General features: G+C 54.1%; 2 protein-coding genes across 2 annotated transcripts; both read right to left on the bottom strand.

The window, feature by feature from the left end:
- Nucleotides 1-3438: 3438 nt before the first annotated feature.
- On the bottom strand, nt 3439-5589 carry LOC118656862 (zymogen granule protein 16 homolog B-like). The gene is made up of 4 exons (XM_036310609.1): nt 5546-5589; nt 5373-5455; nt 5081-5186; nt 3439-3935 (listed from the first exon to the last, which is right to left on the bottom strand). The coding sequence occupies exons 2-4, from the start codon at nt 5425-5427 to the stop codon at nt 3602-3604; spliced, it is 495 nt and encodes a 164-aa protein (XP_036166502.1). The 5' UTR covers nt 5428-5455; nt 5546-5589; the 3' UTR covers nt 3439-3601.
- Nucleotides 5590-16787: 11198 nt separating this feature from the next.
- LOC118656574 (testisin-like) lies at nt 16788-23149 on the bottom strand. The gene is made up of 8 exons (XM_036310011.1): nt 23052-23149; nt 21712-21908; nt 21598-21627; nt 21482-21508; nt 21105-21270; nt 19754-20037; nt 17307-17461; nt 16788-17027 (listed from the first exon to the last, which is right to left on the bottom strand). The coding sequence occupies exons 1-8, from the start codon at nt 23147-23149 to the stop codon at nt 16788-16790; spliced, it is 1197 nt and encodes a 398-aa protein (XP_036165904.1).
- Nucleotides 23150-26262: the final 3113 nt, after the last annotated feature.

Genomic DNA, 26262 nt, shown 5'->3' with positions numbered 1-26262 from the left:
CGTGGATCAAGCTCCACCTGTGGCCATGGGCTTAGGCGAAGGCGTGGGCCAACGGGCCAGTGCGGCAGCCCCAGCCTCACTCTGGGTGGTAGGCGGGAGCCGCCACAAGAAGGCCGACCGCACAGCTGCCCACATTCTTAGAGAGTCCTTCCTGCCAGGGCAGCAGGAGGTGACTGCCCACAACACCCGTGGCCTCCTTGGTCACTGGTCTGGAGGACGGGGAGCACAGCACCTGCCTGGGAGAGAGGCCCCAGGAATAGCCCGGGGTGGATGGTGGTCACAGAAGGGAAGGAACTGGCCACTCCTAGGGGTGAAGCGGACTGCAGTCCAGCTCAGAGCTAGGCAGATGCAGGAAGGCCTCCTGGACGCTGGGGAATTGGGGCGGGGGTGATGGGGTTGGGGGTGGCTGGCTGAGCTGGGAGGAGGTATGGAGTCCCACTCCTTCCCAGAATCCAGCTGAGGTTTGGGGGCGTTGTAGCCCCGGTACGAGGGCCTTGGCCACGGGGCCCAGGAACTCCTGCAGTGAGCTGGGGAGCGCATCCCCGCGGGCCCAAAGCGCGCGCCGGCATCCAGCGCCTGCTCCCGAGCACCAGCAGGGGGCGACAGGCCGCCTTCCGGAGCTCCGCGGCCCGCCTTCCGGTGCCCTTCCTCGGGCCGCCGCCCCCAGCTCCTGTCAGCCAGCAGGCAGCAGCAGGGACTCTTCTGCCCTCTAGGATCGGCTTCAGGTGGCTGTCTGCCCGCCCAGGACCCGGCGCGGGGAAGGGGTCCCAGGGAATTTGCCTGAGGGTCCTGACTCCCACCTGGCGCTCGCTCACCTGGCAGAGCCGGGCGTCCAGGTGACTCGGGCGAGTACCAATGGGCATGGCCAGAGAGACCCCGAATGCCCGTGTTGAGGCTTAAAGGTCCTGCACATACCAGAGCCCGTGTGGTCTTTGTCACCACAGGGGGTGGCCCTGGACCCGGGCCCTATGCGTGGGCTACACCCTGATGACCCCCAAGTCCTGAGCACAGGTGGGGCATCTGAACCAGCGCCTGGCTACGAGGTGCCAGCCAGAGCTTGGCAGGGGGACGTGCTGGGCGTGCTGCGGGAAGGACGGAGGATTCCTGAGAACTCCTCCACAAATAAGGATCCACGGTGCCGCCCACTGTGCTGCACAATTTGTCTGCACAACAGCCCTGAGCTGGTGCCATTGTCTGTCCTCCTCCCCCTCCCCTTCCTCTCCCCACTCTCCTCTCCCTCCTCGCATCCTGCCTGATCCCTGTCACAGGCAATGACTTTAGTGCTCTCCCATCTCTGACCATCCTGTGGCCACACCAGGAGGTTTTGGGAAGCAGGGAAAGGTGAGCACCCGTGAAAGGGGTCAAGAATCCCTTAATATCTGAAAACAGGTTTCCCTTTTAGCAAATCAAGGGCAAGAAACCAATTATGCAGCAGCAGGGCCCTCCAGCCTGGAGGAGCAGGAAGGAGGAGGGGGCAAGGTGCGCCTCCCCCACGTCGGAGGAGAAGGGAGCCCTGCACAGCTACCTCCGCTGCACCTGTCAGAATGTCGCTGATACGTGTTCTGTGTATTTCTGTGCTGTTACTACTGACGCCTTGAAAGACACGTCTAAAACACCCATCATTTTCAAGTAGGGACGAGTGTATATTTCAAGATACCTAGACAACTGTAATTAATATGACAACGTCCCAGGCCCTGTTGATGAGGTGGACAAGGTCACCTTAATAATGGAAGGAGAGCCCTAACCGGTTTGGCTCAGTGTACAGAGCGTCGGCCTGCAGACTGAAAGGTCCCAGGTTCGATTCCGGTCAAGGGCATGTACCTTGGTTGCGGGCACATCCCCAGTGGGAGGTGTGCAGGAGGCAGCTGATCGATGTTTCTAACTCTCTATCCCTCTTCCTTCCTCTCTGTAAAAAATCAATAAAATATATTTTTTACAAAATAGGAGAAACAAAATTTCCAGTAGAAGACGATGGAAACAAGGAGGTGATTTTTTCCTCACCCAAGTTCATGGGCTCTCTGCATTTCCCCCACAGACTCCAAGTTAAGAACCACCAGTGCCTCTCAACCAGAACTTCAAATTAAAGTCCAGAAAAATAAATGCGTCAGCCGCACCTCACCCAGGAAGATGAGAATCGGTTGGGAAACCTTTGCCTTGGTCTGTGGTTCTGAGCCCAGACTCTGCAGCCGGACCACGGCAGGCTGAACCTCCTTTTCTGCCGCGCGCGGCTGTGGGGTCAAGGCCAAGCCACCATGCTCGCTGTGCCTTCGTTATCCCCTTTTCTAGACGGTGGTGTGGAAGTCCTGTCCTTCGAGGGCCGCCTTGAGCAGGGAGTTCAGGTGGATGGGCACTGGGCACCATGACTGTGGCTGTTGCAGTTTGACAGATGTGTGTGTGCTCCGTGTCACAGCATAGAATGTGCCTCTTCCTGTGGCCATGGTCCGCAATGTTTGGAAGCCTTGTCCCGGAGGATTCTGGGACTCGGACCTTGGCGAGAGATCGTGTGGGAGTCCCGGCTTGTGAAAGGAGAGACGAAGAGTGTGCGAGGCCTGGGTCTGCACTAGTTCTCCGTTGCCACCATAATCACTTACCACACTTCAAGGAGCAGTGTCCTTGGCTGTCTCTGGCTCTCACCTTTGCCTGTGTTGCGCCCGCTGCCTGGAATGACCTCTTCCCCTCGTCCCCATCTGGCCCGTTCTCACTCGGCCTCTAGGACTGAGCTCTTCCAGGAAGGCTTCCCTGAAGCACATCCCGACCACCGCACCTCGGGGGAGGTGCCCATGCCCGATGCCCTGCATGTGTCCCCATCAACACAGATGCCACAACCAACCGCCACTATCTGCGTCAGTGACGGACTCTTCCCCCAGGAGGTGCCCTTCACCAGAACATCTGGTCTCTTCCTCACACCCCTGCTTCCCAGGAGAGCCTGGCATGGGTGAGGTCTTGGCAAATATGTGCTGAGTGAGTGAATGAATGAGTGGCTTCCCTGAGGCCACTGACACACTCAGAGAAGCTAGGACTGAACCAGGGCCAGCAGAGGCCCGCCGGCTGGGCTTGGGATGGCGAGCAGGGCTGGGGGCATCGTTGGAGCCCAGAATCCTCAAAAACTGTGGATCAGCCCAAGGTTGGTCCTGCATCCTCAGCAGACTCGCCGGGGCCGGGGGTGTCAGACCCACCTCCTGTCTCATCCTGCAGCTCCGTTCCCTGAGCTCTAACCCAGAGGCCCGGTTCCCCACAAGCTCAGAGGCTTTGGTTGTACACAGACCCAAGGACCACACCCAGACGCCCTGTTCCTGCAGCAGAAGCTTTGTTTGGGGGATTCTGATTCCGCGCCCCGACTTGGCTATCCCAGGGCTACCACCAGCCCAACGGCCTCCACAGGGTGACCCATGCCCCAGCCTTGGGGACCCGGGAGTATTCATTTATTGTGGCGTTATTTAGTTGTTCTTTTTAAAAAATTTTATTAATTAATTTGAGAGAGAGAGAGAGAGACATCGATTTGTTGTTCCACTGATTTATGCATTCATTAGCTGATTCTTGTATGTGCCCTGACCAGGGACCAAGCCGAGACCTTGGCGTATCAGGGAGTCCCTTCAATATTCTAGTTTGTGCTTTGTTGTATAGACTCCGGCTCTGCTAGAGGATAATCCCATTTAAAACCGATACCTGTGATGCCAAGGAGCTGAGTCTGGCCAAAGAGTCCTGTGAGCACCATACCGGGCTCGTCGGGGTAGACGGTGAAGCTGCGGCCACTGACCTGCCCGAATGGGGCCCAGCGCCCCAAGTTGGTATATACAACCAGGTAGCGGAGGTAGACCCTGTGTGAGCCGACCAGCCCTATAATGTATTCATCTGGCTGCAGGATGAATTCCTGGGCACTCCCACCTGAGACACCATATATTTGGCTCCAAGCGGATCCATATTTCAGCTGGATACTGGAAGAAAGGGGAGCTTTGAACACTCTGGATTCAGGCTGATTCCTCACCCCCAGGTCCTCTATCCCTCACAACCCCTCCCCGCAGCCACCAGCAAGGAGAACAGCCCTGTGACTGCGGCGTAAGTCCCTGAGCACATGCCTTGGGGATCCTGAGACAGACAGGCCGCTCTGCGGCTTCGGGCTCTGTGGTCTTGGGCTTGTGGCCCAGCCTTCGGGGCCTCAGCGTCTTCATCTGCATGTGGGGGTGATTGTGGGGAGCAGGCACTAAGATCGTCCGGAAGGAGAGCTCTGCTAAATGCCAGGTCACCGTGCCCCTCAGGCGGTGCCCGCTGTCACCCTTGCTCAGAGCAGGAAGCTGTTCCCCAGCCAAGCTTGGGTTTTCTGAGCCCAAGTCGCTCCAACCAGATCAGGTTGCAGGCCTGAGAAGCAAGTGACTTCTCACACTCCCCTGAGGGAATCCCACTAGCTTTGCTCATCTGACTTTATCTGTGTCCTTCTTCACACCTTGATGCCTATCCAAGAGCCTCCTCCTCCACTGCTCCCTACCCCATACTCTGTCCCCTTTGCTACTGGCTGCTCTCCCCCATTCTCTCTCACAGGTCCCCGGGACCCCTAAGTGTAGAGCAAAGATTTCCCCCAGGCTTCAAGTAAGTACACCTCCCTAGCATTAGGGGAATGGTCCTTGGCTTTCTGCCTCTACAGGGTCTGGCCAATTGTGCTCAAGTAGTGGTCTACTCTGACCCTCACTTCCTTCCTCATTGACCCTAACCTCCCCCCTGAATTTCCCATCAGGCATTTTCAGACTGAAAGGCTGTTTTTCATTGAGTTGCGCTTGGGTTGAAAGGAGCAAGTAGGGAGAAACATTATTTATCCCTTTTTTAGATCAACCCAAGAAGCAATGTCTGCACTTGCAGGTGGAGACTGAAGGAAGTGGGACTGGGGTGCAGGAGAGGAGGTGGCTGAGGAAAAGGGACAAACCGAAAGGTGACGGCTGGTGGCTGCATGACTCCAAGACTGGCCTCAAGGAGTCATCAGGAGCCAGTGAAGATGTTGGAGAAGAAGCGCTGAGCCCCCTCCCCAAGTTCCCAAGACTGAGGCATGAATTGGGACAGAGATAGGACTCTGTGCCCAGCCCCTACTCACCTCCTAAATATGCCTATAGGACTTATAGACACCCGGATCCCAGATATGTCATTTTTGTTGTCGATAGAGGAACTGAAATACGTGCCTCCTCCATTCCCATACATCTCTAGATGGACGATAGAACCAGGTGAGGGAGAGAGAAAAAATTACACAGTAATATATCGGTTATCTTTTTGCAGAACTGGATGAAGCCCCTCCAGGCAGATGGGACGGTCCTGAAACTAGAGTTAGTCAAGGGCCGAGCCCAGACCCAGGGGATGGGCTGGAGGGAGGGAGACCCAGCCGGACTTACGGTCTGCCCAGCAGGTGGTGCTCCACAGGATGGTAAGGGTCAGCCACAGCAGCATGGTTTCTGGCTCCCGTGTCCCAAGGCTCCTGGAAAGAAGGGACAGGCCACCAGGCTCTCAGAGAAGGGCCCTGCCTGACCTGGTCCGTCCCATCCATGGGAGGGGAGCACCGCCCTACCTGGCCAGGAAAGTCTTGTCGCCCTATCCTGGCAATGGGGAGACTTGCGCCTAGGCACTCTCCACCTGGCCTTTTATACCCCAGGCCTTGTGGCCCCCATCCAGAAGGAAGGAGAAGGGGACACCCTGAAGACAGATCGGTGGGGGCTCTTCCTGGGGGAGGTTCCCACATGGACATGCTGTGTTTGTTGTCCTGGCCCCAGAGCTTACGCAAACAAAACAGGACCGGGACATGGGATTTTGCTGTCAACTCTGAGCACCTGAACTAGACCTTGACTTCAGAGGTGTGGGGAGTTTGCTGACAGCCCTTTCCGGGTTGGCCAGACAGGTTTGAACCCCATGAGGGGCCATAGGTGCAATGTCCACGGGCAGTTCGTGGGGTCCAGGGCTCCCGCCTTGTGCACAATTGGATTGAGTACCTCATGCAGGTCTGGGCAGAGCCCATGGTCCCTTGGGCTTCCAGGAGTCCAGGTCAAGCTCCCCTCTCTGAGAGCCGGGGAGGACAATCAAGTACTGTGTGTCTGGTGTGAGGTGTTGGCCTCCCAGGGTCTGTCATGTGGAAGATGTCTGTGATCTTTCCTCTGTGCCAGATCTGAGAGTAGCTGGGGATGAAACAGCCTCAATGGGGTGTGGGGTGACCAACAGCAAAGGTGACATGACAGGAGGCGCAGAGGATTGGGAAGAGGTGAGCCTCCTGGCCAGCCCTTCTGAGAGGGCCTGGGGCCAGGCCAAGGGGTCAGACTTTATCTGGAGGTAATAGGGTACTTCCCTGTGTTGAGGGGACCCTGCTGGTGCAGCAAGTCTAGGCTTTGTGTGAGGGCTGGAACTAAGGCTGTCCACAGGGCCTCCCCAACCTTTTGGAAGAGCCATAGGGTCATAGTCATCAAGATAGAGGCTGATGCCCTGGCCAGTGTAGCTCAGTTGGTTGGGCATTGCCCTATGCACCCGAAGGTTTTCCACTTTGATTCCTCATCAGGGCACAGGCCCAGGTTGCGGGTTTAATCCCCGGTCGGGGGGATACAAGAGACAGCCGATCGATGTTTTCCTCTCAAATCAATGTTTCTCTCTCTCTCTCAAAATCAATAAAAAATCTTTACAAAAAAAGATAGGGGCTAATTGTTGGCATGGGTGCTGGAGCCAGACCATGTCCAAATCCTGTCTTTTGTACTTACTACTCATGGGATTTGGGGCGTGTACATCACCTCTGTGTGCCTTGATTCATCTGATATGTAGGGATAACAGTAGGACTGACTCACAGGATGTTGTGACAATTCAGCAAGATGCTTCTCCAGCTAAGAGCCTGAACACCGAAGACTTATGCCATGCAGGCAGGTGTACGAGGTTTTGCTTTGCAGCATCCTTTGCAATCACAGATTTGAAAGAGTGGACTTACAGGTCTAGAGGCAAACCCATTAAATAAATGATTGTGTCATCTATGCAGGGAAATACAGTGGGGCCTTGACTTACGAGTTTAATTCGTTCTGTGATGGAGCTCGTAACTCAAATTACTCGTATGTCAAATCATAAAGTGAACGAGTGAGACACGTGATGCTGGACTGATGTTGTGGCGTTCACTGTGACGTTCGCTGCGCCAACTAGCGGTGGGGTATCTGAACCTGGCTTGTAACCTGAATTTTAGCTCACAACTCAAAGCAAAAAATCGGCCGAGAGACGGCTCGTATCTCGAAAAACTCGTTAGTCGGGACACTCGTAAGTCAAGGCCCCACTGTAGTACACGATGTGAAGAAGGAATGGAACACTCCTGCTGCACCGGCACATTGCCCAAGGACACAGGCCAGTGGAAACTCGAGGGTTTAGAATGTCATTTGGCTAAAAGAGAATGGCCTCATGTGTGCACAGACAGACTTGCTCCGGGAGTGCTGGTTCGCCAGGAACTGAACAGTCTGGTTTCACTGAGATGGCAATGCTGTGAGGCCTGAGAGATGGAGTGGAGGCCCTGCTTAGCTGGCAACTTCATTACCTGGATTCCTCGGCCCGGGGGCAGCTACTGTAGCCTGCAGCCAGACCTGGCCCTCTTCCTGTTTCTGCACAGCCTGTGAGCTAAGAACACTTTTCACATCTTTAAATGGTTAGAAAATAATTCAAAAGAATAGCATTTTGTGCTACATGAACATTCCATGAAATCCCAGTGCCATCACCCATCAATGAAGTATTATCAGCATTCAGCCCCACCCGCCAATTTGCATGTAGTCTGGGGCTGCTTTCCACTACGGGTAGAGCTGAATCCTCGTGACAGAGACTTTAAGACTTAGGAACCCTAGAGAGATGCAGCAGAAGGGGGAGTCAGAGAGACTTGAAACAGGAGAAGGACTCCATGCGCCGTTACTGGCCGTTACTGGCTTTGAAGATGAGCAGGGCCAGGGGGGCAGAGGTAGGGGTTCTACAACTGCAAGAAACTGAATTCTGCTGACAACCTGAATGAACATGGAAGTGGGTTCTTCCCTACTTGACCTGAGACACCTTGACTTCAGCCATGTGAGACCTTAAGCAGAAGCCCAGTCACCCTTGCTGGACATCACAGAAACTGCAAGATAATAAATGTGTATTGTTTTAAGCTGGAGAGAGAGAGAGAGAGAGAGAGAGAGAGAGAGAGAGAGAGAGAGAGAGAGAGAGAGAGAGAGACCTAGATGCCTGGCTGGCATGGCTTAGTGGTTGAGCTCTGACCTATGAACCAGGAGATCCCAGGTTAGATTGCCAGTCGGGGCACATGCCTGGGTTGGGGGCTCAGTCCCCAGTAGGGGACATGCAGGAGGCAGCCAATCAATGATTCTCTCTCATCATTGATGTTTCTCTCTCTCTCTCTCTCTCTCTCTCTCTCTCTCTCTCTCTCTCTCTCCCTTCCTTCCTTTCTGAAGTCAATTAAAAAAAAAAAAGACTTATAAAACCTAAACATAACCTTTCACCCATAAAGTCAGCAGAACTCGGGTGAGCCCTGTTTCCCTGCTCTGGAACAGCCACAGCCCCGTCCATGGTACTGGCCACACGGGGCTTGGGGGGCTGTAGAAGGGTTTCATTTAACAGCCACCCTTTTGGGGAGATCAGAGCAGAGAGGCCCTCTAACTTGAAAACTGCACCCTTTCCTCTGTCCCTGAACTGGCCTCCCAGGCCCTCCCACCCAGGTCCCGGGAACCTCCTGCCAGAAGGAGGCAGAAGAGGCCCAGGGCCTCACAAGCACAGCTCTGGGTGGCAGGAGCCAGGAGGCTGCACAAAGGGCCTTGTGTTCCAGCCCCAGCCCAGCCTGAGGGAATTTTTGGGTGTTTTGCTGCCAATTCAGGTGCCTTCTTCCCAGCTCCAGGCTGGCAGGGTTTGGAGCCCAGAGGAGGGTCTGTCTGGGCCCAGACTCCAGGAAGCACTACCTGGGGTGGGAGTTGGAGGAAGGGACAGTTTCTGGCCTGAACAAAGAGGGGATGGCACAAGTTGCCCGAAAGTACACATGAGGTATATTTTCATAGAGCCACGGGTTATAACGGAGGCACATGCACACACATGCGCTCACACACGGATGTGCCCTAAACACACACACTCGCCCACTAACGCTATGCATAGGAGCTTACACATGCCTCCCACACACATGCCTACACTCGTGCACACCTGTGTAGGAGGCCCCCATCCTGGAGGAGACCCACCCCCTGTTCCACCTTGGCCCAGAGCTGGCCCTGCGGCTGAGGAAGACTCAACACAGGCCCTTTGTCCCTCGGGATCAGGGCTCCCCTCCAGGGGACTTACTGGGCATTTACAAGGCCATAATCCCCTCCGTGGGCGTGCCCCAGAACTCACTCTGTCAGGAGCCCAGAACAATGGGGCCTTCTCCCACACAGCAGGCCCTGGCCTGGCTGCCTTGTTTGTTGAGGGATGGGTCAGGGCTGGCTGCCCTGGTTTCCCCGCCATCTAGGTGTGGAGCTTGGGCATCATGAGGCACAACAGACAAGAGGGCCTTCATCCCCTGTCCTCTCGGCTGGTCCAGGCTCCCTGCGGCCCTAGGCAGGGAGCCCCCACCTGCCCTTGGGGGCTGGAACCTGTGTCCTTCTCTTTGATCTTCGGCTTCAGGGGTGAGCCTGGCCTGGCCTGGGCAAAGGTAGGGGAGCTGGACCCCCCTTGTGACCTCATCTGGTCCCTGGGGACCCGGGAGTCAGAGGAAAGAGCCTGCTGGCGAGGGGAAAGGGGATGACTTTTATGGTTTTGGTTTTTGTTTGTGGGTTTTTAAAATATATTTTTTTATTGATTTCAGAGAGGAAGGGAAAGGGAGAGAGAGATAGAAACATCAATGATGAGAGAGAATCATTGATCGGCTGCCTCCTGCACGCCCCCTATTGGGGATTGAGCCCGAAACCTGGGCATGTGCCCTGACAGGGAATCGAACCGTGACCTCCTGGTTCATAGGTTGATGCTCAACCACTGAGCCACGCTGGATGGGCAACCTTTGCGGTCTTTGTAGCTTGCCCTTGAGCGGCTGCTGCCAAGCTGGAAGGCCCACCCTAAGGGGGGCAATTCAGCTTTGCGTTTCTGAACCTCTCAATGCTCACCGACTCGTTTACTCACTCATGCAAATTCTTTGTTGGATGCAGAGCAATAAACTACAAATTTATCTGCACTTTCCCCCAGAGAAATTAAATAATTTTCTTGGAAAACCAGGACACCCAACCACACATTACGCCTAATCGTTTATGTAATTAAAATTCCATTAGTGTAAGCATTGGAAATAAAATGAAACTACCCAAGTATCAAGCTGAAGAGGTCCAGGTTCCGATTCCTCAAGGCCACCCTGGCACATGGTTTTTTAACCTTGTGTATTAGCTTGTGCTGCTGTAACAAATCTATAAGCTGAGGGCTTAAGCCACAGGCTGTATCCTCCCTGAAGTCCCCAGAACCCCCACCGCCAGCTCCACTGAGGCCCCCACCCCAATCTGCCTCCCTCCTTTGGGAGGCTCCACCACATCCTTAGGCCCAGCACGCTTAGAGAATTATTCCCTTTGTTAATATCTCCTTGTTGTTTTCTAGAGTTTGGAGGTGTCTTAGAAAAACAAGCATGTGGGTCCAAGCCTCCGTCCTGACCCCATACCCTAGCCATCCTTCCATCTGCCTGTCCTTGAATCTGTCTTTCCAAACATATTTCTGGAACAATGTTCAAACAAAACTATGGTTATTTCCAGATAGGATTTCAGACATTTTTCTCTATTCTTTTTCTGTATTGCTTCAATCTCTCTATATAAAAGGCTAATATGCAAAGTGTCCCCTTGGGAGTTCCACTGGGAGACTGGGAGTTGGATTGCTCACTATGACGTTTGCTGACCACCAGGGGGCAGCGAGGAACAAAGGAAGGCCGGCATCTGGCAGCCGGGGGAAGGGAGGCCCCGATCGGCCCTGATCGTCAGCCAGGCCTAGAGTTTCGAGCCAGGCACAAATTTCATGCACTGGGCCTCTAGTTTTTTAATAATACTGTACCAATCTTACAAAAACAAAGTACTCTTTTGAAAACTGAGATGCATTTTCCCACACATGCTGACCCTGCAACCAGGTACACGCCTTTGCCGGGAAATTGAACTCAGAACCTTACAGTCCACAGGCCAACACTCTAACCACAGAGCAAACCAGCCAGGGCTCATGGAGGTGTCGTTTTTAATGACATTTGTCAACAACTCAAATGCCCAACACCAAAAGGGTTAGCAGTTTGGTTCTGGTGATTTTCAAAAGTTTTTTTCTTATGCTTCTTTCTAAACAGAATGCATTAATATTATAATCATCATACAGCTATTTTTATTTTGCAAAGAGGTCTGGTTCTGAAATGACGGAACCATTTCTCCCATTATCTTAAACAGTTGTCCAGAGCAGCACTGTGATCAGACTGTGAAAGACAGGCTGTGTGCAAATTCTTCTTCAAGCCATGATCCACCTCTCACCTGCAAAGGAGTCTTGATTAAAAGGGAAAAAAACAACTCCTTTGCAGGCAGATAATCTGGATACGTAGCTTTGCACCTGGTCATAGACTCAGACAGGGAAAGACCTGGAGGTGGAGAGAAAGGGAGAGACCATTGAAGAAGGACTCTGCAGAGTGAGGCTGCTCAGCTGGAGACTGAGAGTGGGGGTGGTGGGGAACAGGGAGGCAGGGGGCTAGGGTCATCGCGACATAGACTGGAAATAAGCACTGATTCAGTCACCTTAAGTTACCCCCATGTTTGCATACCTGCTTTATTGAGCAAATATCCAATGAGGACCGAGAACTGGGTGCCATTTCCTAACCTGGAAATGAGCTCTTGGGCAGCGATGTCTCAGCTCACCAGCGCCCCCTCCTGTTGGATGAGCCACAGGACAGGACAGGTCCAGAAAGGAATGTCATTTTAGGGAAGAAGAATCCACCCAGAAGAAGGAGGATGTCTGATCAGGAGACCCTACAGAGGGAGGGACCAAAGGAATCTTGAAGATCCAGTCTGGCCCTAGAGACCACGGGGCAGCATCTCACAAGTCCCTTATGAAACTCCTCCAAAACCAGGGCTCCAAGTTTGCAGAATTCTGCCTACTGTATCTCCTCTTACAGTTTCCTGATGCATTTTAGCAGATCAAAGTCATCAAGAAGTCCTGCAACAAAGAAACTAATTTAGCTTTCCCAAAAATCTGTGACCACAGAGTCCTTTTACAAAGAAAGCCCATTAACATTTCTTGGAAATAACGTTCCATTGGAACCACTGCTGAAGAGGACCCATACGTGAGGAGGAGGGCTGGGCTGCCCCAGGATCAGTCTGGAGAAGGGGGGAGTTTGATGGTCCTCTTGGCTTGGTTTCCATGTTGGGGCCTCAGGAGTTTGGAGCTCTCTCCCTCTCAGAGTCCTGCTGGCTGAGCTAAGATGATGATAATGATGGCAGTAGCTTAGTGCTTACTCTCTGCCAGGTATGGTTAAGCAAAGCGTTTGATGTATTCACTCATTTCATTCTCACAACAGTCTATAGGGTAGGTCCAGGTTTTTAGATATAAAAATTTAGATATAAAAAACTAAGTTGTCGCTGAAACCGGTTTGGCTCAGTGGATAGAGCGTCGGCCTGCGGACTGAAAGGTCCCAGGTTTGATTCTGGTCAAGGGCATGTACCTTGGTTGCGGGCACCTCCCCAGTGGGGGGTGTGCAGGAGGCAGCTGATCGATGTTTCTCTCTCATCGATGTTTCTAACTATCTCTCTCCCTTCCTCTCTGTAAAAAATCAATAAAATATATTTTTTTAAAAACCAAAAAACTAAGTTGAGCCCGGCCAGCGTGGCTCAGTGGTTGAGCGTCAACCTATGAACCAGGAGGTCACAGTTCAATTCCCAGTAGGGACACATGCCTGGGTTGCGGGCTTGATCCCAATGGGAGGCGTGCGGGAGACGGCTGATCAGATTCTTTCTCATCATTGATGTTTCTGTCTCTCTCTCTCTCCCTTTCCCTTCCTCTCTGAGATCAATAAAAATATATCTATATGTTTTTTAAAAAACACAGTAAGTTGAACTCTCATTCATTGCTGATGGAAACACAAAATTGGTACAGCCACTTTGGAAGACTGCTGTACAGTTTGGGACATGTCTAAATCCAAATAATGCCCACAGGCCCACCCACCGGGTCTCCTGACAGCCTGAGGGAGCTGTTTCTTCAGATAAGAGAGGGTCTCCCTAGAGCAGTGGTTCTCAACCTCCCTAAAGCCGCGACCCTTTGATACAGTTCCTCATGTTGTGGTGACCCCCAATTCCATTGTTACAAGTTGAACATAATTAAAGCATAGTGATTAATCACAAAAACAATATGTAATTATATATGTGTTTCTGATGGTCTTAGGCGACCCCTGTGAAAGGGTCATTCGCCCCCCAAAGGGGTCGCGACCCACAGGTTGAGAACCGCTGCCCTAGAGGACAAAGGGAAGGACTCGCTTGTTTCTGAGGTTCTCCAGAGGCAGGCGCTGATGGGGATCAGATGTGAGGGAGGGAGGGCCAGTGTGGGGTAGGGACTGAGAGATGGCTGGCTGCCCGCTGCTCCTACAAGGGGGGGGAGGGGGGCACAATAGAAGGGTCCAAGGAATTCATCCTGGAGCAGGAGGCAGCCAAGTTAAGGGCAGCACCGTCCTCATTCCCTTCGCATCTGCTGGCATCTCTTATTCTGACTGTCCCCAGGAGCCCATCAGTGTTGAGGTGGGGACTCCCTCCCAGGGCCAGGAGGGAGCACTGTCCAAAACTGTACAGCAGCCTGTCAGGGGCGGAGGCCTGTGCCCCCAGGTGTGTGGGGAACCACCCTCCTCCACCAGGAGGGTCAGGGAAGATGAGACCTTCAGAGGCCATCCAGGACTTTGTCCAGGGGGCACCCCAGGAATCTCTGTAGGGCCAGAACCAGCCCCCACACTGCTCAGTAGAGAGGACCCACCCACCCAGGTCATCTCCCCGTTCCCAATCCAGCCCAGCTTTGCAGCCAGCCTCCCCTAGGAACCTGGAGGAAAGGTGAGGCATGACTATTTCTTAACTTACTCTTCTGATTGCTTTCAGGCCCCACCACACGGTCACCTTGACTGGCCGTCGCCCCAATGAGGAGGTGGTGTTCTTGAGGGCAGGCAAACAGGCCCTGGTGTGTCCGGGCTCCAGGAAAAGGGAACTGCACTCCCCATCCCCACTTCACCCGCACCTCCACTGCAAAGCCAGCATTGAGCCTGGGGCCCCTAGTCTGGGTCTCATATGGGTCTTTGTGCCCTGGGTGGCCTGGTCAGCTGCCCTGTTTTCCCCCAGCCATACCTTGGGTGCCCTCACCCAATGCCGCCACTGGGCTGGGCTGGGCTTATCTGTCTTCCTGGTGTTGACGCAGATGCTCCTGGGCCCAGCCCTGCTGGCCCCACAGGCTCCCGGCCAGGCCAGGGCGCAGGTCCCACTGCTGTCCTCCAGGAAGGGATCAATCAGGGCTCTCATGCCCTCCTGGGCAGCGGTGTGCCTGAGGGCTGGGCCTGAGCCGACAGGGCTGGTTACATGACTGGTCCTGCTGCCCACTCCCAGGACCTTCCTGTTCTCTCCTGCTCCCTCACCCCAGGGGCTTATTCTGGCCCAGGGGGAGCTTCTTGTCTCCCCGGACACTGAGGATCCCCAACCTTAACCTCTCCAGCCACTGGGAGTGAGTGCAGTCGCCTGGAACCTCTGCCGGCATCAAAATGCCTATTCGGAACCACCGGGGAGTTGTGCGTTGTCACGTGGATGCCACTAGGGGGCTGCCTCTCCCCACCCTTCTTCTGTCCTCCAGGCCCCTCTGAACCGCAAGCCCTCTCCCACTTCCACCTCATGGAAGGTGCCTGGTGCCTGGTGGGTCGGATGGGAACTTGCTTTCCCAGGCCGGGCTGGGTCAGCCTGGCCGTTTCCTGGCTAGAAGCTGGAGGACATACTGTTTCGTTGTGGACCTTGAGTTTGTTGCATTTGGACCTTGAGTCCTGACTCCTTCCCTCCCCGCGTTTCTGATAGTCGTGCTTCTTGCAATTTGTTTATTCTATTTCTCCGACCCAGGCCGCTTCACAGCCCGAAGCCTGTGGCTTACTCTTCTGATTGCTTTCAGGCCCCGCCACACGGTCGCCTTGAATCTCGTTTCAGGACCCACTGGACGGGTTTCGCCGTTTTTGAACCTGAATCTTCAATTTTCTGAGTTTTCACCCTGGACTTGCAGGAATGCAGGCTTACGTAATGTGTTGCTTTTCTATTGCTGCGGTAACTCTCTTTGTGGCCTAAAACAGCACAGGTTTATTTCCTTAAAGTTTGTAGGCTAGAATTCTGACAAGCATCTCACTAAAACCATGGCATCAGCCTGGCTGGTTTGGCTCAGTGGGTAGAGTGTCGGCCTGCGGACTGAAGGGTCCCAGGTTCGATTCCAGTCAAGGGCACGTGCCTGGGTTGTGGGCTCCATCCCCAGTGGGGGACTTGCAGGAGCCAGCCGATCCACCATGATTCTCACTCATTGTGGATGGATGTTTCTATCTCTCTCCCTCTTCCTTCCTCTCTGAAATCAATAAAAATGTATTTTTTTAAAGAATTTATTAACCCCCTCCCCCCCCCCCCAAAAAAAAAACCCCACGGCATCAGCACGGCTGCATTCCTATCTGGAGAAACCATTACCTCACCTTTTCCAGCTCCTGGGGCTGCCCTCAGTCCTTGGCTTGTGCCCCTTCTCCGTCTTCAAAGCCAGCAATAGTGGGTTGTGTCCTTTTCCTATCACATCGTTCGGCCTTCCTCTTCCGACTCCTTCCGGTTTTAAGGACACTTTTACACGGGGCTCACCCGGATAATCCAGGAAAACCTCCCATCTCACGCCCTTCATTTAATCACATCAGCAGAATCCCATGGCGGCCAAGAGAGACGTGCCCACACCCAGCATCCTTGTCTCCCAGGGGCCCAAGCTGGGGCACATTCCCTGTGGCTTCTCAGCGGGCTCCAGCGGGACTATGCCTCAGCTGCTCACACAGCAACTTCTTCTTTCGGGCAAATGTCATTGGGTTCCTCTCTCTCTGCCTTGGTTCCCCCACTTCCCACTATAGCAGTGGTTCTCAACCTTCCTCATGCCGCGACCCTTTAATACAGTTCCTCATGTTGGGGTGACCCCCAATTTCATGGTTACAAATTGAACATAATTAAAGCACAGTGATTAATCACAAAAACAATATGTAATTATATGTGTGTTTTCCGATGGCCTTAGGCGACCCCTGTGAAAGGGTCGTTCGACCGCCAAAGGGGTCGCGACCCACAGGTTGAGAACCGCTGCACTCGAGCTTTTTGGTATCACCTCCCAAATAAATTACCTGTACCCCAGCCCGGATCCCAAGTCAGCATCTGGGGGGCCGCATTAAGACCAGGAGCACCTGACATCTGTGTGATGGGGCCACCAACATGAGCACTGGGGTGTTTGGGGGTGTTTCCTCCACAATACCCCACTCCAGTCTTCCTGGCACCCAGGTACCCTGGTGCTACTAATGTCCTTCCATAAATTATCTTTCTGATTGAACTAACCTGAGCGGGTTCTGTTTGCAACCCAAACCTGTAATAGCACAGGCGGGTGGAGAGAGATTTAAGAGTTAGGGAGTGGTCTTGGGGTGGACAGAGCACGAGTGACCATGAGGGTGTCCAGGAAGCCACCTGGAGTCCACAGAATGTTTGGCAGCCACTAGAACATGCAAATGTTTTTATTAGAAACAGGACGGGAGCCTGGGCCTGAGGCAGCAGATGGCCCTGCCTCTCAGGGCTCCGTCGGGCTCAGGCTGGCTGCAGGAGTGGGGCAGTCCGGAGAAGGAGGAGGAGCAGCAGCAGCAGCCAGGGGGATGGCTTGTGAATGCTGCTGCTGGCTATCAGCATCTGCATCCATTTGAAGTGAGTACTGACGTTGGTGTAGACACCGGGTCGGTTGGGCCGACCACAGCCCACTCCCCAGCTCACGACTCCAACCTGATACCACAGCCCTTTCTTTTCACAGGCCAAGGGTCCGCCTGAGTCACCCTGGGGAGCAGAATGCGTGAGCAGGGCCTGGGGCAGGGCAGGAGGGGTTGGCAGAGGTAGGGAGAGCAGGAGGGGCTGTAGAGCTGGGAAAACTGGGTACGAATCCTACTCCTCCCCCAGGAAGCGCCCAAGTTTCTGCATCTGCAAAAGGGGGCCATAGTCTCAACTCCTCAGGTTGCCATGAGGACCAAACGATACAGGTGCCTCTCGGGCCTGGGGCTGGGTTGGTGAGAGACTAGGACCCAGAAGGCTCTGGTTGGGGTGGGGAGGGACACTCACGAAGCAGGCGTCCCTGCCGCCTTGAGCATGGCCAGCGCAAATCATGTCTCCCCAGATGTTGTAGCGGTAAGAAGGCTGTGTGTACATGAAGTCGCACATGGTGGTGTTTATGATGCCGACCTCCACTTCCTGGAGGCTGTAGGGAGCCGGCAGGTCTACAGAGGAGTTGAAAGACAGAAAGAGAGAGCGTCCTGAGACTCCCCTCTGCCACCTGGTTGGGAGGGACGGGGTAGGTTACCGGGCAGGGGCAGGGTCCCTGGGGCATCCATGGTGCCTTGACGAGTCCTCTACTCAGGCCTGGCATCCAGCACCTCATGGGTGATGAGCAATATCACAGAAGGACCCAATAACTGGACAAGCCGTTACAGCTGCTCCCGGCTTCCCTACGTGCAACATGCAGATGACAGCAGTGAAGAGCGACCTTAGCATCCACGGGGGAGGCGGGTAACGCAGCTGAGATGTTTTAGGATTAACACATGTCAGGGCCTGAGCCAAGAGCTCCCACAGCCCCCCCAGGCTGCAGCACAGGCATGACCCACTTTCAGGAAAGATGCACCCAGAATTGGCAGAGCCTGGCATGAAGCCAGGTCTATCCAATTCCTAAGTCTGGGCTGGGATTACCTTTTCCTGCAGGGGATGGTGACCACAATAACACCAAAAGCTGATGTGTCAGCAGAGCCTCCCATCTGCCGGGCACTCTGCTACCCTCTGTATGAATGCTTGTAAACCTCCGGGCCACCCTATGAGGTGGGAACTATTGTTACCCCATTGGACAGGCGAGGAAGCTGAGGCACAGTTAGGTGAAGTGCTTACACAAGATCTTCCAGCGAGCGCGTGGCAGAGCTAAGGTTCACATCAGGCAGGGCTCCGCGAGTCACCCGCCACCTGTGACAATGAGGTGGCGCCTAGGGCTGGATGTGATTACCTGCCGGCCTTGGGCCAGGGAGGGAGGGGACAGTCTGCCTGGCTGGGCCTCCCTGCAGCCCTTTGGAGCCAGGGAGGTGGATGGCAGGGGCACTTTATCCAGCCCCTTCTACAGGAAAGGAAAGGACCCCAACTCTAGAGGGAGGCAAGCCTAGTGTTGACTTCTCTATCCCCTCTGCCAATTCCAGATGTGTGACCACACAGACAGCCCTGGCTGCTCCAATGACCCCTTCTGGGGTCTTGGGCAATTTCCATTCCCTTGTCAGCTTGCTCATCTGTGAAGTGGGTATAGATGTTCCCAGCCTCATTTGCAGGTAAGCGTCTGAGGGAAGATAGATGGTACCCTGCTCACTCCTGAGTCCCTAGAGCCTAGAACAGTGCCTGGCACAGTGTGCAGGCAGGAGCTTCTGCTGTTATTATTACTACTAGAAGCCCGGTGCACAAAAATTTGTGCACTGGCCGGGGGGGGGGGGGGGTAAGGTCCCTCACCCAACCTATGCCCTCTCACAGTCTGGGACCCCTCGGGAGATAACCACCTACTGGCTTAGGCCCGCACCCCTGGTAGGAGATAGCACGCCCAATCCCATGGTGTCTGCCCCATCTCCTCCTGTTGCAGATGGCAGGCCCGGATCCCGCGCTGGGTCGGGCGGCCGCTCAGATCGTGCTACCGCCTGCCCCACCCTGAACAGGGCAGGCTTGGATCTTGTGCTGGGGCGGCCAGCTGCTAGGGATCGCGCTGCCGCCAGCCCCAGGTGGGGCGGGGCAGTAGGATCTGCCTGCAGTATGCAAATTAGCCACCGTATTTGTTGGCAGTTAATTTGCATATCATGCTGATTAGCCAATGGGAGGCATAGCAAAGGTATGGTCAATTACCATGTTTGTCTATTATTAGATAGGATTGTTAAGGGTGAGGCAGGAATGGGCCAGGCCAGGGAGCAGTGTAAGGGGCAGTCCAGGTGGAGGGCCTATGCCTCCCCTACCCCAGGGCACCTTGGGGGAGGTTGTGCCCAGCGGTTTCAGGGGATTCGTGGTGAGAGATAAGCAGATGGTGGCTGACTACTGACTCAAAGACCTCCTGCAGAGCCAAGGCTGGAGGATAGCTTGACATTTTGAGGATAGAGAAATGGGCTCAGCATTCCAGGAGAGCAGGCCAATGTGGATAGATAAAGAAGGCAGGGAGGAGACAGAGCGGGGAGGTTGGATGGCTGGGGGAGGGGTGAGCACCAGGGTGGGGCCTTTTTGTCAGGCCCTCCCACCAACACCCCTGCACGCTGGGAGGATAGCCTGGGCCAAGCTGGTCTCCCTCTCACCACTAGCTTCTGGCTCAGTCTCTGGGGGGAAGAGGAACCTGAGTGTGGGCACAGCAAGTCCTGCCCTTTCAGGGGGAGCAGGAGTGCACAGCGGGTGAGGAGAGAATGCTGACCAGGCCCACAGAGGGGCCCAGCTGGTGCAGCTAGAACAGGGGGTGAAGGATCATGCCCCTGCTCCCCTGCCCTAAACCCCCCACCTGTCCCCCACCTCACCCTCATTTTCTTGGATGTCCCCCCAGCCGGTCACCCAGCAGTCACTCCGGTTCTGGAACTCATCAGAAGAGGCGAGGACACAGATGGGCTGGATGTACTTAGTGTAGGTGACAGGCGAGGCCAGCCTCAGCATGGCAATGTCAAAGGCTGACGCCCCCAGATACCTGGGGCTCATAACAATCTCCTCCACCTGGTAACGGTTGCGGTAGGCCTGCAGGTTCCAGATAGATGGCGCGGCAGACAGCTCACCAAACTGGACTGTCCACATGCCCGGGCTAGTGTTCCTGGCAGAGGGGAGAGAGCAGTCAGGAGGCCTTACCAGAGGGTCAGCCACCTGAGCACACCTGGGGCCTGCTCCCAAGAGTGGTGAGCTCAGCCGCTGTGGCTCCGTGGCTGAGCATAGACCTATGAACCAGGAGTCATGGTTCGATTCCCGGTCAGGGCACATGCCCGGGTTACAGGCTCGATCCCCAGTGGGAGGGTGTACAGGAGGCAGCTGATCAATGATGCACTCTAATAAGTGATGTTTCTATCCCTCTCCCTTCCTCTCTCTGAAATCATTAGAAACATTAAAATAAAAACGAGTGGTGAGAGGTTGTCCAGAGAGGTTGCAACCCAAATCCCAAAAACTGGGAACTTGGGGGTGGTGATGGGGCAGGAGTGATCTGGCCAGTCACTCAACCAGCCTGTCACCTCTCACAGCCTCGAACGAGAGCGAGCAGACGCACAGATGCCCAAGCGGACACTCAGCAGAGTGAGGTCAGAACGGCCTCCAGGGCCCTAGCCGGTTTGGCTCAGTGGATAGAGCGTTGGTCCCGGGTTCGATTCCCGTCAAGGGCACGTACCTTGGTTGCAGGCTTCTCCCCGGCTGGGCCCTGGTCGGGGCTCGTGCAGGAGGCAACTTATCAATGTGTTTCTCTCACATCAATGTTTCTCTCTGTCTTTCTCTCTCTCCCCCTAAAAATCAATGGGAAATGTCCTCAGGTGAGGATTACAACAAAACAAAACAGCCTCTGGGGCCACTGTTGCCCAGGCCAGGTTCTGTGCCCAGCACTCACCCCTCGCTCATTCCCCGCCCCTGTGGCGCACCTCCACTGGGAGGTGGGAGGAGGAAGGCGAAGGCTAGGATGCCATTTGGGGAGAAGAGAACAAGAAAGAGAACAGAACAAGACACGAATGTGCAGGAGAATGTTCTGGAAGACCCTTCTGGGAAAAACTGAAGAGTCCCCAGCAGGGCCACCTGCAGTGGGGCCAGGGTTCAGAAGAACACGAGGGTCACATCGTATGCGGAGAGGGTGGTGCAGGCACGGGGTCGGGGTCCGGTTCTCCGAACCACAACCCCCGGGCTCACCTTTCAAAGCAGTGCGCGGCCGAGAGCACCCAGCGCCGGTTGAGCAGGCTCGCCCCGCAGGAGTGGTAACCCCAGAGGCGCAGGCTGCCCTGCCAGGGCCAGCGCCCAATCGTCGCGTCCTTTCCGCCCACCACACGCGTCCCCACGGCCCGGCGGCCACAGGGCCCTGGGATGGACAGACCGAACGGGACTGAGCTGCAGGACACAGGCCCGTCAGCCCGCCCCGGCCACCCGGGAGCGCGCAGGGCAGGGCAGGGGTTCCCCGGACACCGCGTGCAGCCTGGGGTCACGCGGCGGAGGGAGAAGAGGACGCTGGGGACCCTCCCCCCACTCGGTCTGCAGGCGCCCGCCCCTCCCCCCAGGGGCCCATCAGTTACATGTGAGGAACGACGAGTTCTCGAAACCTGGGGTGAGAGAGACGAAAAGGTGAGGCGCCCTGTGCACTGCGGCCCAGGTGTGCGGAGCAGGGAAGCGAGCGCCCTGGGCGCCTTACCTGCAAACAGCGTGTCATGTTCCGGCCACCCTGCGGGGAGGCGAGAAGGTGAGCGCCCCTCGGCCTCCAGGCTCCCCACCCCGCCCCACCGCCCCGAGGTCGCCGGCATCTCACCCAGCTCGTCGAGTTCAACTCGCACCAACAGCTGCACCAGCAGCTGCACCGCCACCGCCACCGCCGCCGCCGGCGCGCCCATGGCCTCCTCTCCCGCCGCTTGGCGCCCCCTCCGCTTCTGGCTGCTCCTGGGCCGGCGCAGGCGCCCCCTGGGGGAGCGGGAAGCCCGGCTGCCACCTTCTCCAAGCTTGACCTTGCTGGGTCAAAGGGCATTGGGGAACACTGACCTTTCTGACCTTACAGCGCCCAGCTTTGAGTTTCTCCTGGGCGGGGTCAACCACACCCCCTTGATGTGGCCCAGGAACCGATGCACTTAAACCAGTGGTTCTCAACCTCCCTAGTGCCGCGACCCTTCAATACAGTTCCTCATGTTGTGGTGACCCCCCATTTCATGGTTACAAATTGAACATAATTAAAGCATAGTGATGAATCACAAAAAAATATGTAATTATATATGTGTTTTCCGATGGTCTTAGGCGACCCCTGTGAAAGGGTCGTTCGAACCCCAAAGGGGTCGCGACCCACAGGTTGAGAACCGCTGAGTCCTAAACCATCCCCTTCTTGTCTGCAAACTCTGGGGTCCCGGCTGCCCTGCTTGCTGCCCACTCCTAGGAAGGAGCAAGGACCTGGCCCACATCCAGGGCGCCAGGAAAGCACTAACAGTTCCACTGAGGCCTGTCCGGCAGGGTGGTTAGGCTGGTCCAGGAAGGCGAGATCCTTCACAAGACTTGCCTTGGGACATGATGGTCCAGGCAGGGGTGGGCAAACTTTCTGACTCGAGGGCCACAATGGGTTCTTAAACTGGACCGGAGGCCGGAACAAAAGCATGGACGGAGTGTTTGTGTGAACTAATATAAATTCAAAGTAAACATCATTACATAAAAGGGTACGGTCTTTTTTTTTTTTTTTTTTTTAGTTTTATTCATTTCAAACGGGCGGATCCGGCCGGCGGGCCGCGGTTTGCCCATGGCTGGTCCAGGGCCTAGTCTCTTCCTGAGGAGGCAGACAGGCTAGTCCCGCCTGCTCAGGCTGCCCGCTGGTGGCAGGCCTCCGCCCCTCCCCCCCCTCCTCTTCCTCCTCTGGATTAAATCTTGAAAGGTGGAAAGGATCTTTCAAACACATTCCTGGGGTGCTGGGGTAAGGAAATCACCGACATGGGAGCGAGAGATACCCCAGCGGTGTCCATCCCAGTGTCCCTGTGACCAGTGACTGCAGGGGGGTCCCAGGAAGGCTGTGCCTGCCTGGTAGCGCTCTATGCCCAGGCACCACCAGAGACACTGTGGGATTCACAATGATGAGTGACTCAGCACTGGCTTCTGGGAGTCCCTCCAAGCAGGCACTCCGCCAACAGCTGCACCAGCAGCAGTGCCCCAACCCGAGTGCCCGTGGACTCCAAGGCAGGGGCCACGGAGGGTAGAGGGTAGAGTGTCCTGGGCATGCTCCCCAGAGGAAGAGGTGAGAGCTATTGAAAGGTGTGACCACTCCAGTGGTTCTCAACCTTCGGCCCTTACAGTGCTCCTGGGCACAGGGACCCTGGCCTCTTCCACATCCTTGGCAAGACCCTCAGGCCTTCCCTCCTCTGCCCAGGCCCTGGCATCACAGCACCAGCCTTCTCACCCCCTATGGGGCACTTACTCTGTGCTGGCACTCTGCCAACCATGCCACATGCCTCTTGCCTGATTTCCCAGGAGCTACTGTGAACCCTTCCTACAGCAGAGGAAGTGAGACTCTGATGTTTGAAGGACTTGCTCAAAGCCCTACAGGTGGCAAAGCCAGATAAATCTACTCCGTGCTGTGTGTAGTGCCCAGCACCCCTGAGAGGGGTAAGAAGTTGGGGAGCAGAACTGCAGACTCTGGGGTACTTCCCACTTTGTACCCTCAAGCATTCATTTTCAACCCGGGGCTCTTGAGGGCCCGAGGTGGGCCCAGGATGTCTGGGTTCTGAGGAGGGACCCTTTATTCAAGGAGGTGGAGCAGCTGGAGGAGACAGGGATTCTCAACCTGAACGACCCCCAGTGATATTCTCCTCTGAATACAAGTGCCCCCTGCCCTGGCCTGCAGCTGTGACCCTGGCCCCTCCGTCAGAGGCCTTGCAGAGGTTGTGTGGGCCAGAAAGGAGAGCCGACCAGCCTTGGGCGCTAAGCGGAAGGGAGGATGTGGGAGACTTTTCCTGATTCCTAAGTTTTTCCCATCCTTCCGATGGCCCCCCAATTCCCATCAACCTAACCTCCTGGTAGTCCCCCCTCTAAGAGCTTATTACCCCTGGGGGCACAGTGATTCTTCACAGCCCCAAATGCTTGCTTTAGGCTGAAATCATGCTCAGTGAGTACCCCAGTGTTATTGCTTTTTCCCTCTACCCGATCTCTTGATTTCTGAGAAAAAAATGTTGATTCATTTGTTTCTTGAGTATTTAGAACTTTTTTTTTCTTTATGTATTTCAAGGCTCTGTTGACAGGGGCATAAAGACCCATGTCTCTTACATCTTTTCAGGGGCTTGTAACTTTTATCAAGGTAAAACACCCCTACCTCTAGTTCATTGGGTTAGCCCTGGGTTCTATTTTACCTGAAATGATCTGATATGTGATACTACACACAGCCACTTTCATATTGTTTGCCATTTCTTCACCAATGTATTTCTTTCAATCAAGACAAAATGAAAAGAAAACATTTATGATTCCAGAGAGGCAAGTCCCTAGTGGGGACTCGAGCCCAGAGGGTTCTTGGCTACGGGCAGGAAAGAATTCAGGATGCGAGCCAGACAAGAGGTCGAAGTAGGAAAGCAGGTTTTATTGAACAGAGAGGACAAGCAAGAAAGGCCACTCCACACACAGAGTGGCAGACTCCCCTCACAAGAGCAGGAAGAGAGACCCCAGCCATCTCTAGAGGTGGAGCTTATATGTTTGTAGTTTCTGTGGAAAATGGCTGTATGGGGAAATAGAGAATGGAAAAGAAAAAAACACACCATTGGGATTAACCTTCACCTCTACAAGGTGTATTTTGTGGTCTGTTTTCCCTTTATGGGACTGGTAAGCGATAAGGTATGAGTGAGTAGCTATTAATCAGTCTATGCAGGAATTGTCTTTGTCCGGAGTCTCTTACTGGTCTGCTTCCAGCTTCAGTCAGTCAGCTGAGTTCCATGTCGGACAGCACGGAGCAGGCCCGGTCTTAACTCTGACGTTAGCTGATTTGTATAGTTCCCATGCCCCTTTTCTCTATTACTTTGAAATTACAAAAAAATTAAATGTCTTATCCTACTTGCCCTTATGGAAATATACTTGCTAGAATACTTGTAAAGGTAGTAAACTAATTGCATGAACAGTATTATCAATTTTTGTGACTACAAAAATGGTTTTTATGATTCATTGATACCTGATGAGGCCGAAGACACATCCTGGCTTAGTTGAGATGGTTTGAGGACTCCTAGATTATCAGAATTATGAAAGAGCCAGCTCATTTAATAAGAAACCTGTCTTAAAGACATCACAACAGCCCTTACCGTAATCATCAGTGAGTTTCTTAGAACCACATGCACTCAATAATCCTTTATTGTGCTCACAGGTATCAGGTCACCTGCAAAGTGTGATATTGAGGAGGCAAAACATTCACAGCCTAAGAACTATTTTCTGAATGTTTGTGTCTCCCTACTCCCCCAAATTCATAGCTTGAAATCCTAACTCCCAGAGTGATGGTGCTCAGAGGCAGGCCTTTGGGAGGTGATTTGGTTATGAGACCAGAGCTCTCGGGAATGGCATTAGAACCCTTATAAAAGGGACCCCAGAGAACCCCTCCCCTCTTCTCCATGTGAGGACACAGAGAGAAGGCAGTAGCTATGCCCCATGAAGTGGGCTCTCAGCAGCCACTGAATCTGCTGGCGCCGTAATCTCAGAACTCCAGCCCAGGAACTGAGAGAAACAAATGTTTGTGGTTGATAAGCTATAGCAGCCCAAATGTACTAGGACACCCAGCCAAGCACTGGACTCAGAAATGTTTTTCCCACGTTGTGTACAGTACATTCCCTGTTTCTGCAGAAGATACAGAATGGAGGAGATACTTCTTTATTCATACTTACATAATCTGGGGTAGTTCATACGGCTGTAGGCTGATACCTGGGGTATATGGAATCAACACCTGCCTTTCTAGTGATCTGCTGATGGGGATTTTACAACCCAAAGTCAAATCGCCTTCTGTCACCATATATTTGACACCCTTTACCCTTTACTACCCTCTCATCCCCCTTCCCTCTGGTAACCACCATACTGTTATCTGTGTCTATAAAACCAATTTTAGATCCCTCCATGTCTTTACATTCTTCTCTCATGTAACCTGCCTTTTTAAATTTTTGCTCTAAGTTATGATCATATTTCTCTACCATACCTTCAAGTTTGCCAATTCTTTCTTTAGCAATGTCCATTTTATTATTCAGCCCTTTGTCTAAAACGTTGCACTTCAGCAATATTTTAAATTTTCAACACTCTTTCTTGTTCTCTGACTGCTCTTTTCCCATATATTCTTGTTTCATGAAAATCTCCAACATTTCTTAATCCTGGGTTG

The sequence above is a fragment of the Myotis myotis genome, unplaced genomic scaffold (assembly GCF_014108235.1).
Source record: "Myotis myotis isolate mMyoMyo1 unplaced genomic scaffold, mMyoMyo1.p scaffold_m19_p_5, whole genome shotgun sequence".
NCBI classification, from domain to species: Eukaryota; Metazoa; Chordata; class Mammalia; order Chiroptera; family Vespertilionidae; genus Myotis; species Myotis myotis.
Note: the sequence above shows the minus strand (reverse complement) of the source record. Positions and strands in the feature narration are given on the sequence as shown.